Genomic DNA, 15431 nt, shown 5'->3' on the forward strand with positions numbered 1-15431 from the left:
AAATTCAAAACATTCAAATTTAGACAAAGTCATAATTGCCTTTTATCAACAAAAAGAATAGTCCATATTACAAAATCATTAGTATTTAAGTTGAAAAAAAGAAAATAACCGTTTTAACAGTTGGAATGAAAACCCATATTTTCAAGAGAGAGAATGACTCAGTCCAAGTCACTGTAGTATCAGATGAAGAACCATTATCTTCTCAACTACTACTACTATCACTGTAGAGGAAAAAAAAAACAGAGAACAATACATCCCCACTTTCCCAAAACCCTAATTATTATCTCAATTATCATCATTACAAAACAAGAATCATCTCTCTCTTTCTTAATCAATCTTTTCTTTTAATTTAAGTTTTCATCATGGACCTACATAATAAGCAGGAGGAGGAAGAAGAGTTTTTTTTTATCTTAATTTAGTTTCACTTTCAGTTCCAGTTACAACATTTCTTCTAGGGTTTTTCTCTGTTTCAGCTTGAGGTTAATGAGTTTGATGGGTTTCTCCTTCTCCTTCTTATGGTGGGTTTTGATCTGTTTCTTTCTCATTCATGGCTTAAATACAATCTCTTCTGCCAATCAGGAAGGTATATGCTCTGTTTCTATTTTCCCTCTTCTTCTTCTTTTGCTAAATATTAGATTCAATCTGTGTTCTTGGATTCTTAATTTATTAAGAAATTAAATGATTCAAGATTTATGAACAATCTCTTTGACTAAAATGAATGTCAAATGATTCTTAATTCAAATCTCTCTCGTCTGAATGGCTCACAAGAACTGATTTTTAGAATGTTTGTTTCTATCTAACTCGTGAAAATGTCTCAGTTTTGCTAATTTTGGGTTTATTTGACTCATACGTAAAATAAGTCTCGATTAATAATCCTTCACTTGAAATAACCTAGAGTTACTATTAGTATTGTATGCATAACTAAGATAAGTCAGACTCAGATGATTCAAATTCAGACAATTAAGAAAAACAAACACCACTTGGTTCCTTGCATGTTAAACAATAACTTATAGTCCAATTAGTTTCTAACATTGAGTTTCGTGTGCAGGGTTCTTGAGTCTATCTTGTGGTTGGACTAATAGTTTTGTCGATTCATCTAACATCTCGTGGATTTCGGACAGTTCTTTCGTGAATACAGGCAACACTACTACCTTGAATTACATAGAAGGTAGTTCATCATTTAGTGTCCCATTACGATTCTTTCCGGAACAAAATGAAGTTCGCAAATGCTACAGACTGCCTATGCAAAATATGTCAACGATGGTTCTTGTTAGACCCCAGTTCTACTACAAGAACTACGATGGTCTACAAAAACCTCCGGTATTTCGGATCTCTTTAGGGACGGCTACAGTCTCTACTGTAAATCTTACAAGATTAGATCCATGGGTGGAAGAGTTTGTATGGCCCGTTATGAAAGATACACTCTCCTTCTGTTTGCATTCTATACCGAATAATGGGTTTCCCGTTATCTCTACACTTGAAGTTCGCCCACTTCCACAAGGAGCTTACAAAAATGGGTTGAGTGATAACCCAAATATTTCACTAAGGAAACAATACAGAGTAAATTGTGGCTATACCAACGGATCGATAAGGTAAAAAAGCAATCTCTAGTCCCTCCCCTTACCTTTTTTTGATATATTTGTTGATGTTAAGTTTGGTTGATTGGTATTTTACAAAAATCAGGTACCCTTATGATTTGTACGATCGTATATGGGATGCCGATGAGAGCTTTTCCCCTTCTCATTTATCAACTGAATTCAACACTCAAAGTACCACCTTCAACTTATCTAGCCTTTCGGAGAACCCACCACTTGTTGTGCTTCAATCGGCAAGAGTACTTACACGGACGAACAATTTAGTTTATCATTTCCTCCTTGATAAGCTTGGAGATTATTACATTCTTCTCTATTTCGCTGGAAATACGCCTCTGACATCGGTTTTTAATATAATAGTTAATGGGGAAGTTGTCATGGCTAACTTCGCCACGAAGAGTTCAGAAGTTAGTGTAGTATTTAATACACAGAAAAGCATCAAAAGCTTGAACATTACTTTAGAAAACATCAGCTTCTACCCACAAGTGAATGCCATTGAAGTGTACGAGCTTGTCGATATTCCTTTAGAGGCTTCATCAACTACAGGTTCTTCCTAACTTGCCTTTTTTTTCTTGCTTAAATTTTTTTCGGCACGACCTAAGAGATTTCACCCTGATATCTCTGCTTATATGGTGCAGTTTCAGCACTTCAAGTTATCCAACAGTCTACAGGCTTGGATTTAGGATGGCAAGATGATCCATGCTCTCCAACTCCGTGGAGTCATATCGAATGTGAAGGAAGTGTAGTTAGATCATTGTGAGTGTTACTTATGTGTATATGTATATCGGTTTCTTGGTTATCTTCTCGATAGGTTCTATTGTTCCTTATCGCGGGTTTAACTCTTTTTTCTTTTTTGCTTTCCCCACATTCTTCGCTTTTTTTTTTCTTTAGGTCATTGCAAGGCATTAACTTGAGAGCAATCAACCCGATTTTTGGTGACTTGTTAGATCTTCGAACACTGTAAGCTCTCCTTCTTTTCTTGAAACGGTAAGATTCGAACCCTGGTCTCTCCAGTGGAGAGACATTCATGTACCACTTTACGAAAGTGAGCTTCATAACACTGTAAGCTCTTCAGTTATTGTTTTACTCGAAGTACTCATAAAATACTTAACCGCCGGGTACCATGCCTGGTTCCCTACGTCGTTTTTTAGTACGTTGATGATCCAGTACTAAAAACTTGCGTACCTAAATCTTAAGCCTTAACTAACCCAACTTTTTTGTGAAAAGCTAAAGGATGAACAAGTTAAGTAGTTGACAAGAAGACTTTGTTTTATGATTTCCTTTTTACTCCTTTCTGTTGCTATTGTGTTTCAGTGATTTGCACAATACATCACTTACAGGGCAGATACAAAACTTGGGTAGCTTGCAAGAACTTGAACAACTGTAAGTTCTCTACTTACTATTTACTCATATCCAAGTTGATATATTGATACTTGCAACAAAAAAAAAAAAAAATTGATATATCGAGAATTCGTGAATGCAAGAACACGAACTAAATGAACCAAGTGAACTAATGTTGCAGGAACTTGAGCTTCAATCGGCTAACTTCTTTCGGCTCTGACTTCAGCATTTTAGTTAGCCTAAAGATTTTGTAAGTCTTTACAATATACACCTTCTTTCTGTAGATATTTTATCTACAAACAGGCCTAATGCTTTTCTGATTTCGTTCAATATGAAGAGACTTAAAGAACAATACTTTACAAGGAACGGTTCCGGAGAGTTTGGGAAAGTTGAAGAACCTAAAATTATTGTAAGTGGGGATAGTACTATCAACTAATGACCTACTTTTCGTTTTGATAATCGTTCTATATAATAACGTTATATCATTTGTGCAGAAACTTGGAAAACAATAACCTTCAAGGCCCTCTGCCTCAGTCCTTAAACACAGAAACGTTGGATCTTAGGTATAAGATCGATGGTACTATTGTTGTGTTCTTTTTATGTGTAGTTATTAATATCTTTATGCATTTGTTTTTGACAGGACGTCCGGGAACTTATGTCTTTCGTTTTCCGAGTCAATATGTAATGGACTTTCAGATAATCGTTCGATTGAACGACCACAGTTTACGATTGTGAACAGAAAGAAGCATAATGTCCATAACCGAACGGCTATTATATTTGGTTCAATTGGAGGTGTTTTATGTGCTGTTATGTTACTTGTGCTTGTAGTATTTATACACAAGAGAAAGAAAAATCAAACTGAAATAACATCAAGATCAGGTACTAATGCATGCTTTTGAAAACGTAATTGTTAAGGGATTTGAGCTAATACTCCTGTTATTTTATACGATTTTATTGCTTCTCTTATGTTTAGTTTCGAAATTGGAGATGAGAAACTGGAATGCAGCAAAAGTTTTTTCGTATAAAGAGATTAAAGCAGCTACAAACAACTTTAAGGTGGTTATAGGTCGTGGTAGCTTCGGATCTGTCTACCGTGGAAAACTTTCAGATGGGAAACTCGTTGCTGTCAAAGTGAGGTTCGATCGAAGCCAACTTGGGGCTGATTCCTTTATCAATGAGGTAAGCTACCAGAATTCCTCAATGCAAAATAACTTGGGGGGCTAATTCCTTTAATTGAGGACGCTAACATCCTCAGGGAAAGCCACATAAGATGTATGTCCAGAGTCTAGTTTTTTTTGTTCCCTATCATTATTCAAAGTTTCAGGTCTTATGGTCCTTGCATCAGGCTGTGTATACCTTTTTAGTTTATTTAATTGAGGACTCTTCACCATCATAAACCACATCTTTCGAACAGCCCTCGTGTCTGCTATTTATGCTCCGAGTTACTAGGTTCTTTTGCATTACTGCAGGTGTATGTATTGTCACAAGTTCGCCATCAGAATCTTGTGACGCTGGAAGGATTTTGTTACGAATCAAAGCAACAAATACTAGTTTACGAGTATTTACCGGGTGGATCATTAGCTGATAATCTTTATGGTACGTAATGCTTCTACTTTCTTTCTCATACTCTTTTATACACGATTATAAACGCTTAACGCCAAGTATGTAACTTTTTCAGGTTCGATTAGTAAAAAGACTACACTAAGCTGGGTTCGTAGACTCAAAATTGCTGTTGACGCTGCAAAAGGTAATCCATTTGTGCCAGACTTAACATTTAACGACAGTCGTATATGTTCAAGCATTTAGCCAAAAACTTGCCCAGCGAATACAAACAATTTCAAGTTTGAAGTCTCATCCGTTCCATTTGAACAGCTGAGATGGAATATTGTCTTGGTCGTGCAAAGCTTTGGGCAAGTTGCTGGGCCAAGAAGAATTTGTCTAACATTCTAGTTTTGTCTAGGAAAAACAACAATTACTAACAAAAACAAAGCGAGAAACTCGATGCAGTTAGTTCCTTAGCGTTTGCCTTTTCATATACATACAATTATCTTAAGCCTCGGATGTATGTACTTAATAATCAAGTTTTGTCGAAAGGTTTGGATTATTTACACAATGGGAGCGATCCACGTATCATTCACCGTGATGTTAAGTGCTGCAACATTCTTTTGGATTCGGAAATGAACGCCAAGGTCATTGACTTTGGTCTCTCAAAGCAAGTTCCACTGGGGGATGGGAGTCATGTGACCACTGGCGTAAAAGGCACCGCTGGTTATCTAGACCCCGAGTAAGTCCCTGAAATATTTCATTTGTTGATTCTTGAGTTATACGTTAACACTGTTTCTTGTTTTATGATTCTTGATGTCTTATTATAGTTTTTCTTACTACCCTTCTACGTACAGATATTATTCGACCCAACAGTTAACAGAAAAAAGTGATGTCTATAGCTTTGGTGTTGTTCTTTTGGAGCTCATTTGTGGGCGAGCGCCTTTGAGTCATGTTGGCACTCCAGATACTTACAATTTGGTGTTATGGGTAACCTCAAATTCCACTTAATATTACGTTTTCTTGAATTAGTTCTTCTCATAATGAATATGTAGAATCCGAACCACTGAAAAGTGGTTTTACTTCAGTTTAGATCCCACGAGAACGTTTAGATCGTTTGAATTATTTGTTTTGGAAACTGCAGGCTAAGCCTTACTTGCAGGCTGGTGCTTTTGAGATAGTCGATGACAGATTAAAAGGAAGTTTTGATATGGAAAGTATGAGAAAGACGGCGACTGTGGCTTCGCAATCTGTAGAGAGAGATGCGTCACAGAGACCAACAATGGCTCAAGTTTTGGCAGTACTCAAAGAGGCTTATGGCATTCAACTTTCTTACCTAGCTTCCATGGGAGACTCGCATTAACATACTTTTTTCTTTCCTTTGTTTGGGTACTTGAGAACTAGATAAACTTATTCTATATGGTAAAGATTTTCATTTCTCAAGGTCCACTGAGATACCGATTTTCGCATTTAGAATTCTTTGATATGTACTATCTTAAACATTGGTGAAAATTAAGGTTCTTCGATAGCTATTTTGATCTTGTCCGACATTTTATTTCTCGTTAAACTCGGAATTCTCGATACACTACCAATTAAAGTGTGTTATCTAAAAAAAGGCAGAATGAACTGAATCAGATCTGGCTGATCGGAAAATAACTGGTAAACAGTATCTACTGTATAAAGTGAAAACTGAAAACAGTAACTCCATTAAAATCTTAATAAGAACTTGTAACTCTGCTTGTTTTTACTGTGAAATTCTAAGTTACAACTGCTCAAAAGAATTTGTTGAACAAATCTACACTGAACTTTGCTACCAATCTCTTCTCAATACAGATAATTAGTATGATAATGTAACTTACAAAATTTTAGCAGCCTCTGCTTATCAATGCTTCTCTTCCAACTTCCATTACTAGAATGAAGTTTGGTAACACGAGCCAGAAGTACCGGTCGCCAATAATCAGCTTCAGATAGCTCACATATTAGATGCTTCTTCTGCATTACAAACAAAATCTACAATCAGTAGTCGCAATGGGAACAAAATTTCTGAATTGAAAATCAAATTTGCAGACATGCAAGATGGATACTCGCATTCTATGTACTGTTCCTAAAATCTAACGAGAGTGTCATAGTAAGGTCGAAGGATGTATTGTTAAAAATATTTGGTAGTACAGAAATAATGTACAGCTTGTTTCACATCTACTTCTTGTTTACTATGATAACCTATTTAGTATTCGTTAAGAGAGAAATTTTTGTTACAATAATGTAGATAAGTTAGAAAGAATTAGTTCCCGATAACAAGTATTTGGATCAAGAACAAGATTGACTCTTAGATTTCTTCAGAATGTAGTCTCGAAACATTACCTGCAAAACTCCGATCAGCCCCTCATATGTCTCATCGAGCAGCATTTGCGTCTTCGACAAGTTTCAGGAAGCACCAGTAAGACTCGTTTTTCAGAGCAAACTTTGTTCAGCTACTTGTGAGTTGCTTAACCTTTCTCTTCTTCTCTTTCTTCCCCAATTTGGGGAAAAGATCTTCACACTCCAAAAGGACCTCACTATGCATTTGCTTCCAGAGATCTTCAAACTGATTATGAAATTTGTCCTGAAACCAGTCCCGAATCTCTGAATACAATTCCTGGGGATACAGATTCCATGTCTCTTTAAGCATGGCACGACTATCTATTGTCCTTGATCTGGCTTTCAATTTATTTACAAGGTTCCCAACCCGTTTTTGACCAAATGATTCTGGCCTCAAAATACTTGCTGGTTGAGCTGCCAAGAACTTCTGGGCAGAACGTAAACACGGCAATACATGACCCTCAAGCAAAGCAGAAGCGAAGACAGAAACCCGAAGAGTGTCATCCTTGATTGAGGAACTATGCAATGGAAGTTGCCAGAGATGCGGACCAAAAGTTGGACTAACCCAGCAAAATACCTGATCGGATGAAGGTGCATAATAAGGTTTTGGATCTGTAAGGGGTGCTGAGAAAGTGCACTGTGAACTAGCATATTTAACAAGCCAATCTGATTTTATGCTCGTCAAACCATGCATATATGGTCGTTTTGTCTGAAGAAGTTCATTATAAACGAGCAACTCCGGGGACGATGGTGCAACAGATGACCAACGATGAACGCAAACAGTTTCTTTGACCTTTAATGCTTGATATCGAATTCCACCCTTTCGATCCCCATTTGCTGACCCTGAAGCTACTTTAATCTTCTTCGCAACCCTATCCACCCAACCAGCACATATAGCTTGCCCCACGAGCTGTTCCTCATTTAGTAACAATGGATGCTTATCGAAAGAAACCTTCCATGCTTGTTCTACATCTTGAATAGTTCCATGAATCCATAAGAAATTCTCCTGCAAATCGTCGATATGGTTTTGATGAAATACTAGTTGAAGTAACTGTTTTCTTAGTTTGGACATTTCTTCCATGGTTTTTAAGTGAAGCGAGTTTTCCTGGCAGAATTTCTCTTGATTTTGTGCAAGTTCAAACATCTGCAAGGCATAAGCTATTGTAAGAGCATCACTGCTCGGATTACAGAATTTTGCACGGGCCACTTTTGCTACTTGTTTCAGTTTTTTCTTCTTCAATTTCTCCTGCTGATCTAGAACTTTATGGGAATCTTCGACCCCTGTTTTATCATCTTGATGAAGATCATCTCTATTATCATCAGTCCCATTAAATTGCATAATGAATGGATTTGACAAGCTCAAAGCTGCTGCAGCAGCAACTGTGTATCCGAAAACTAGATTAGCTCTGGCATAAGCCTTCACATTCCTCATAATTTGAATAACCGTCAGGAGCATCCGGGAGTGACGAGGACTCATAGGATAGTGCGCCATAGCCTTTCCAAGAGGTGTTAGTCTTCCTAGACTGTCAAGTGCTTCAAGAGCTTTTAGGCATCGTTCAGCTTCTAGTAGTGCACCAGCCTCTGGTGGAGTTGGAAACGGGAAATTCACTACCTGAAAATGATACAAATTAAAGATTATTTGATAAACACATAACCCAAAATTGAAGTATGAAACGGTTAACTACCTTATCGATACCCATGGATTTCATTAGAAGAACAACACCGTCAACAGGAGTTTTGGATATTTCAGCGACTGAGAAGTCAGAAAGTATGTTAGTGAAGACCGCCGACGAGTAAAGACGGTAACAATGTCCAGGCCCAGTTCTTCCAGCTCTTCCTGCCCGCTGAGCAGCTGATGCCTTGCTTATCCATTGTACTTCATAAGTTTCCATGCCATTGGACAAGTTATAAGTTTTGACCTTCTCTCTACCCGTGTCGACCACATACTTTATGCCAGGAATAGTTAAAGAAGTTTCAGCAACGTTGGTGGCAACCACAATAAGTCTCTCTCCTTCCTTAACCTCTTCAAAGACACGTAATTGTGCTTGTGCAGGCAACATGGCATACAGAGGGAAGACTGATAATGCACCAACAGAAGAAGCATTTGCCTCTCCCTGTTTCTTCGAACAAGATTGACTCAAACTTTCATCTTTCACTGGATCAGTAAGAAGTTCAGGTTTCTCCTTTGAACTACGGTTGGGTGTACTTTTTGCAGCCAAAGCCTCAAAAGCAGCCTTGATTGAAGCGAGATTCCCACCTTCTCCTAGACCTCCGAAAAGGTTATCATCCTTCTCTGAGGACAACGAAACTTCATCATCACTTTCAAAGGACAAATCGCTCTCTGTTCCTGAAGAATAGGAATCATCCTCCTCGTTTAAATCCCGAGGATCCTCCTCATAAGAACTAAACCTCTCGTTTTCATCGAGGTTTGAATGACCTTGGATTTCAAATGCCTCAGAAATTTCCTTCATATCAATTCCCTGATCACTAGAGTTTGTATCCAAGGTTGTAGCTAATTCATTCCCCTCACGTTTAGAACTATTACGGATCAGCTCCTTAGAAGCGTTACGTAACTTTGTGCACAAGTATTCCACTTCTCTCTGTCCAGTTACGAAAACTAGTATGCCTCCAGGTGGGAGCCTTTTGTGAATGGCCATGACCTTTTTGAAAGCTTGGCCAATGTAATCGACAACATCAGTTCTCTTTGAAAAATGTACAGTCACGGGGAATTGCCTAGTTGGAACTTCTATAACTGGTGGCGGTTGAAGAAATAATTTCTTTTCTGAAACAAAGTCCTCAACTCGTAAAGTGGCACTCATAAGTACAACTTTCAACGGAGTCACCATTTTTTCAGGACTAATAGTCACTCCTGATAGTACATCATGTTGTTGCTCTTGATATAATTTCTGTGTAATTCAAGAATAAGGTCATAAGTTGAGTGCGTACAGCAAAAAGTAAAACAACTGCCCATAAAGTTAAATACAAACAAAAGTAAAAGTGCTCCTTTTGTTAAGACTACTTTTAACTTGCTTACCTGTCGAACCATAATAATACGAGAAAGCATTCCAATAAGAATGTCGGTATTCAAGCTCCTCTCATGAGCCTCATCAAGGATGATAACGGAATATCGTTTCAATAAGAAATCATTCTGCAAAACTACCTCAAGTTAATTCTAAAGTTAAACTAACCAACATATATAGATAAAAGAGTGGCTGAGGCGCTTGCGCCACAGGTACTGTCATCTCTAAAGGATGAAAAGAATATTGAGTACAACACCTGTGCTTCTCGAAGCAAAATTCCATCTGTCATGAACTTGATAGAAGAACTATCACCAATCCTCTTGTCATGCCTGACTTGAAACCCAACCTCCTTACCTAGCTTAAAACCTAATTCATATGCCACCCGTTTCGCTGTGGCAAGAACAGCAACACGGCGAGGTTGAGTGACCCCAATAATTCCATTTCTAACACTTGTTTTACTTGTACCAAAGCCAGCTTCATACAAAAACTGCAAGGAGATAAGGATGCTAAGTCCATCGCGGTGGTAGCTTAAACTCAGAACTGTTAAAGTAATAATCTAACTACTGCCTACCTGAGGAACTTGAGTAGTTTTACCACACCCAGTTTCTCCACAAATAATGACAACAGAATGCTCATTTATAGCTTCCATTATCTCTTGCTCCATCATGACAATTGGAAGATCCTTTCTTTTGCTTTCAACCTCATTGGGTCTTGAAACATGCACAACGGTGGAAGTTGTAGAAGGTCTGTAAACATTACAACTTGAGATGACACTGCCAGTATCTGTACCAACTTTTGAAGCACTGCCCTCCTTATTCTGATACATATACATTATAAAAAGTGAGAGTCACATTAAGAAAAGTATGAATTTACGCGCCCTTCCGTTGATTCGTGTTATGCACACTAAAAAGACAAACCTGTGAGGTGATGGTATTTTTTCTGCAGCTCTCATAAGCTTCAGCCAAATGATCTTTTTCTTCTTCCTCCATAGGCCCTTCGTTCTTATTGGTGAAAACACCATCTAGCAAGGGAGTCACGCATTCGGCATATGTACATGGTGAACTGCAAGAGGTCGGCTCTTGACAAGTGAACGGAGACAAACATGAACTATCAAGATCTTCACTCTTAACAAGCATTCCTTCAAGGGCGTGCTCATCATAGTCCACTTTGTCGTTGTTATGGAGATCAAGTTCAACTTGACTGGAGTCATTTTCTCTAACCCTTTTCTTGGGAGGTTGAAAATCTTCAGGAACTTCTAAACCCGCCTTTGAAAATTGTACTGCCAATCGCCGCTTTTCACGCATAGTTTCCACCTACACATGATTCATTGAGAAGATTGGTCCCAAAAGTGTTCCTTTTCCAATGTGAAATGCAAAATTAGTTCGATTTACAAACCTGACCGATATTCCCTGAAGACCGGAGTAGTGAAAACGTTTCATCTCGGATCTTGTACTTTCTGAAAAGAAATCAAAATCTTGTTACAGAACTCTTCTAATTCTTTACGAAAAAAATATCATTTAAGTAAAATAAAACATACTCCAAGGTCTTTATACTTTCAGACAGCCTAGCTTTTTGTTCCTTCTCCTCCTGCATACAATAAACATAGTTAATTTTGAATTCTAAAAATGCAATGACATATATAGATATATATCTATATATAAATGTGTACATATGACACAAAGACAACATACCTCCAGCTTCTTCAACTTTCGTTTCTGTGATTTGCTAAGGCATGGTTGTTTTATCGCCTGGCTCGAACATAAACAAAAAGAATTTGGATGTTTTGCACTCATAAACCATATAACACAATTAAATACTTCATTGAAATTGAAAAGGAAAGGAATGCCCCCATCATTAAGGTGGTGAAAATACCTGTTTTTCGACTTTCTTTTTGTTCTTTTTCTTAGCAGGTAAGACAATTGCATTGCAATCATCACCATTAAAACTATACAAGCACGCCAAATCCGATAAAACAAATTTAGATAAAGAATGAATATATATATATATATATATATATTGATAAGTATAGAAATATCATAAACCCTCTAACCTCAAACCTGATAATCCACATTCGTTATCGGTCTAAGTGGATACAATAACTACAGTTACACTTATACAGAGCTTAAAATTACAATTGTGTAATCAAAAAAATAATTGCATTACCTAGAAATGTCTTGAACGCCGTCCTCCGCTGTGATAATTCCCATGTTTAATTCTGTAAACCATCAAAAAATTAAAATATGTCTGCTGAAAACTACAAACGAACGTCGAAAATTAACAAAATTGGTAGTTTTAATGCAGTTGACTCAATCTTAAATGGTGGTTCAATTGATGGAAAGACTCTTATTTATTATAACCATCAATCTACAAACGAACGTCGAAAATTAACAAAATTTGAAATTATGTAAGATTCATAACTTATAAAAAGTAGGAATCATAGTTCATACTTCATAATCATCAATCGATTGAAGTCTTTAATTAGCAATTTCTAACCTTCAAGTGGTCTGAAATCAAACACTTAAGGAGGAATTTCCTCAAACAGTTGGACTACAAGCTTACAACCTAAACCATCTCTACTATTCTCAAAGAGAATCGTCAATTTCTTGATGAATATCTTAAAAGGGAAAGCAAAATTATATCTAAAACCTGAGGAATAAGGATCAAGTATTGTGCACTCACCAGAAATCTGAGTAGCCCAACGCTGGAGTATTGGAAAAAAATGCTCAACCAACCGAATCCTTGAGAGAGAAAGTGAAGATTTAGGAGAGAACCCTAGTTGCTCGGCTCTTTGCTGTAGTAAGAATCAAACCAACCGAATCCGTGAGAGAGATATTTCAAAGTAAAACCCTCACAAGAAATCGTTGAGAGACAAAATGGAGATTAAAACCCTAGAAATATTTTAGGATTATTTCCCAAATGGCCCCCAACTTTGTGACCAGCTTCCTGCCTGGCCCTTACTTTAGCGAAAATACCTATATGGCCCCCTTTTTACGTTATCTTTAACATTTCGTTAACTAGTCATATTCTCTGTCCTCAATCTCATCTCTTCTCTCTGCCACCTCATCTTCTCGCCACCTCATCATCTTCTCCGGCGAAGGTCGTCGGCCGTCTCTCTCCTCTCTCTCTCTAAATTTTTTTTTCTTTTCTCTCTCTCTAGATCTGTTCTAGAGAGAGAAAAGAAAAGAAAATTTAGAGAGAGAGGGAGGAGAGAGAAAACATTTTTTTCTTTAATGTTTGAAGGTCGTCGGGCGGAAAATTGACCGGCCGGCGACCTTCGCCGGAGAAGATGATGAGGTGGCGAGAAGATGAGGTGGCAGAGAGAAGAGATGAGATGGAGGAGAGAGAATATGACTAGTTAACGGAATGTTAAGGACCATTTAGGAAATAACTCAATATTTTAACATGGGTATTGTCATTTTTTAGCACTTGCCTTGCCTTCGGATGTTGAGCTCGGGCGCTCGGCTTGCATGTTTATGCAGTTGGATTATTTCCAGATTGGCCCCTAAAGTGTGACTAGCTTCCCGTGTAGCCCCAAAGTTTACATAAATACCGAGATGGCCTTGCTTTGCGTTTTTTGATGCATTGATTAAAAAGTCAAATATAAACTTTCTGATCTTGCCATTTTGTTCTTTTCCTTCTTTATTTGTCCTCTAGTCCATTATCTTTTCCCGTTTTTAACTTTTCATCTTCCCTTTCTTCTCTTTCTGTATATAGAAGGACCTGTCTCGTCTCTCTCGAAATAAAAAAGTTAAAACAAATAGTTTTCTCAAAAAAAATTAAAATTAAAAATTAATTTTCTTTGTTAAATAAAGACCTGCCTTAATACAGAATTCCAACATCAAAAACCTCATTTTTTTCGGGATGGAACATTAATGGTAACTCACGGTTTCAGCAACAAAATTCTAAATTTTTTTATGATTGTCGAGTTTTCTTACCAGAACAAAAAAAAAATAGATACATTTAAGGAAGGACTGAGAAGAGATTGAAAATTAAAGTTAGTCCAAGTTCATTACCAATAGGAAAAAAAATCGTTTAGAAATATAATGAAATTACAACTACAGCAACTCGCTAGAAGTCGAGTACAAGGAACTAACGATTTGAAATGAGAGTTATTGAAGAAGGTGATTTCATATATGACAGTCGTAATCGATGTTTCTTCACTATTAAGTGATATGGTGATGTGTTCGAAAACACGTTAATTCGAGAACACGTTAATTTTCTTCAGAGTACGATTAACCTCTGAATTTGAAATCACTGCTTATATACCTGGTATTGGCCATAATTCATAAGAGCATTCTGTAGTTCAGAATTATTGTCGCTATGAAGATCAGATAGTTAGAGGACTTCCATTAAGGAGATTGTGTTCATTAAGAGTGGCGAATTTATGAGTATGTAGTTGGTCCATTAGGGTTCAGGGTGGAAGAATAATAATAATTATTATGTTAAGATCGTCGCTTCTGTTGGTGTATTTAAATTATACCATATTTGTGCTTCAACAACTGTATTGAACTTGATTTTTCATCAATGCTAAAAAATCTCATGTTTGATGATCCTGATGCTCAGGTAATATTTCCTTCCTTAGAGCTTAAGTTTGAATCGAGTCATTACCAGTAGGAAGTTCAATACCTAATCATTCAAAAATAGATTGAAATAATTAAAAGGAGAATTAAAATCAAGAAATTTACTAAGATCTTCAGATCTAAATGAAAGTTCTGCTTCAAGTCAAAGTTCATTAGTAAAAAGAAGCTCATGAAGCATTGAGACTCCAAAAAGAGGAAACAATTCAATCGATCAAAGAAGAATTTCTCCAATTACTTAACCAAAAATAGTGGATCATAAAGAAGAAGTTTATCAGAAATATGTTGTAAATTTTAATTTTTAATGTTTTTGTTTAGAAAGAGATGAGACACATCATTTATTTTAGCTTAGATTAAAAAAATTGACAACCTTCATTAATGGAGGTCATCCTAAAGAGACATAAACAAAAGAAGTTGAAGATGAAAAGTTAGAATGAGATAAAGATAAGAGATTAAAGGAGAAATAAAGAAAAAAAAAAGAGCAAAGAGTTAGAACCAAAAAGTTTGGGCAGTTACATTTGATTTAAGCCCGTTTTTTTGTTGAAATAGATAATAAGATTAAGTAACCAGATTATTGTTACAATACAAGTAAAAAATGATTTTAGGGATGTATTTCCAGAATCTAGTGCCTTGAGTTTTCCTTGACCATTTCGCCAGTTTGTCTGCTGGTGTGTTTTGGTCTCTCGTGATATGCGTGTGACGCCCCGTGTTCCGAATCACGGTTTGCCCGGCAGTTTATAAAAGAAACTCGGTCTAATACTAACTCAAACCAGTTTCAAATATAAACCCAAGCCAAAACTCTCATCACGGGTTACAAATCAAGAACAAACACAGCGGAAAATCAAATATAGTTTAAACCTTTTGAAAATATGCTCGGAAAATAAGTAACCCAAAATAGTTTTCATAAAGAGAAAAAAAAAACAACTTGAGTTCATGTTTATGAATGGTTCACAGAAGAGACTGAATTTGGACAGAGTCTCCTCTATAAATTGAACATATCA

The 15431-nt window shown here is 36.8% G+C and overlaps 2 protein-coding genes across 4 annotated transcripts; one reads left to right on the top strand and one right to left on the bottom strand.

Annotated features, from left to right (window-relative positions):
• LOC147539380 (Leucine-rich repeat protein kinase family protein) lies at positions 1-6007 on the top strand. Of its 2 annotated transcripts, XM_086644593.1 has the most exons (16): positions 1-583; positions 1049-1592; positions 1684-2138; positions 2231-2348; positions 2484-2552; positions 2907-2975; positions 3115-3183; positions 3271-3342; positions 3428-3496; positions 3574-3812; positions 3907-4112; positions 4403-4529; positions 4612-4680; positions 5028-5217; positions 5333-5465; positions 5620-6007. In XM_086644593.1, exons 1-16 carry the CDS (start codon positions 484-486, stop codon positions 5836-5838), a joined length of 2748 nt encoding a protein of 915 aa, XP_086500719.1. In that variant the 5' UTR covers positions 1-483; the 3' UTR covers positions 5839-6007. The 2 variants fall into 2 exon arrangements, 1 of the variants encoding a protein (XP_086500719.1); XR_015226336.1 differs by lacking the exon at positions 5028-5217 and having other exon boundaries at positions 116-583.
• A 146-nt stretch (positions 6008-6153) lies between these two features.
• FAS4 (RNA helicase family protein) lies at positions 6154-12886 on the bottom strand. Of its 2 annotated transcripts, XM_086644592.1 has the most exons (13): positions 12533-12886; positions 12017-12068; positions 11726-11798; positions 11545-11601; positions 11391-11440; positions 11249-11309; positions 10771-11166; positions 10425-10670; positions 10110-10340; positions 9868-9981; positions 8519-9739; positions 6837-8445; positions 6154-6467 (listed from the first exon to the last, which is right to left on the bottom strand). In XM_086644592.1, exons 2-12 carry the CDS (start codon positions 12058-12060, stop codon positions 6943-6945), a joined length of 3996 nt encoding a protein of 1331 aa, XP_086500718.1. In that variant the 5' UTR covers positions 12061-12068; positions 12533-12886; the 3' UTR covers positions 6154-6467; positions 6837-6942. The 2 variants fall into 2 exon arrangements, with proteins under 2 accessions (XP_086500718.1, XP_086500717.1); XM_086644591.1 differs by lacking the exons at positions 12017-12068; positions 12533-12886 and having other exon boundaries at positions 11545-11851.
• Positions 12887-15431: the final 2545 nt, after the last annotated feature.

Source organism: Eschscholzia californica, unplaced genomic scaffold (genome assembly GCF_041429995.1).
Source record: "Eschscholzia californica isolate CP2 unplaced genomic scaffold, dmEscCali1.0.p SCAF_5, whole genome shotgun sequence".
Lineage (NCBI taxonomy): Eukaryota > Viridiplantae > Streptophyta > Magnoliopsida > Ranunculales > Papaveraceae > Eschscholzia > Eschscholzia californica.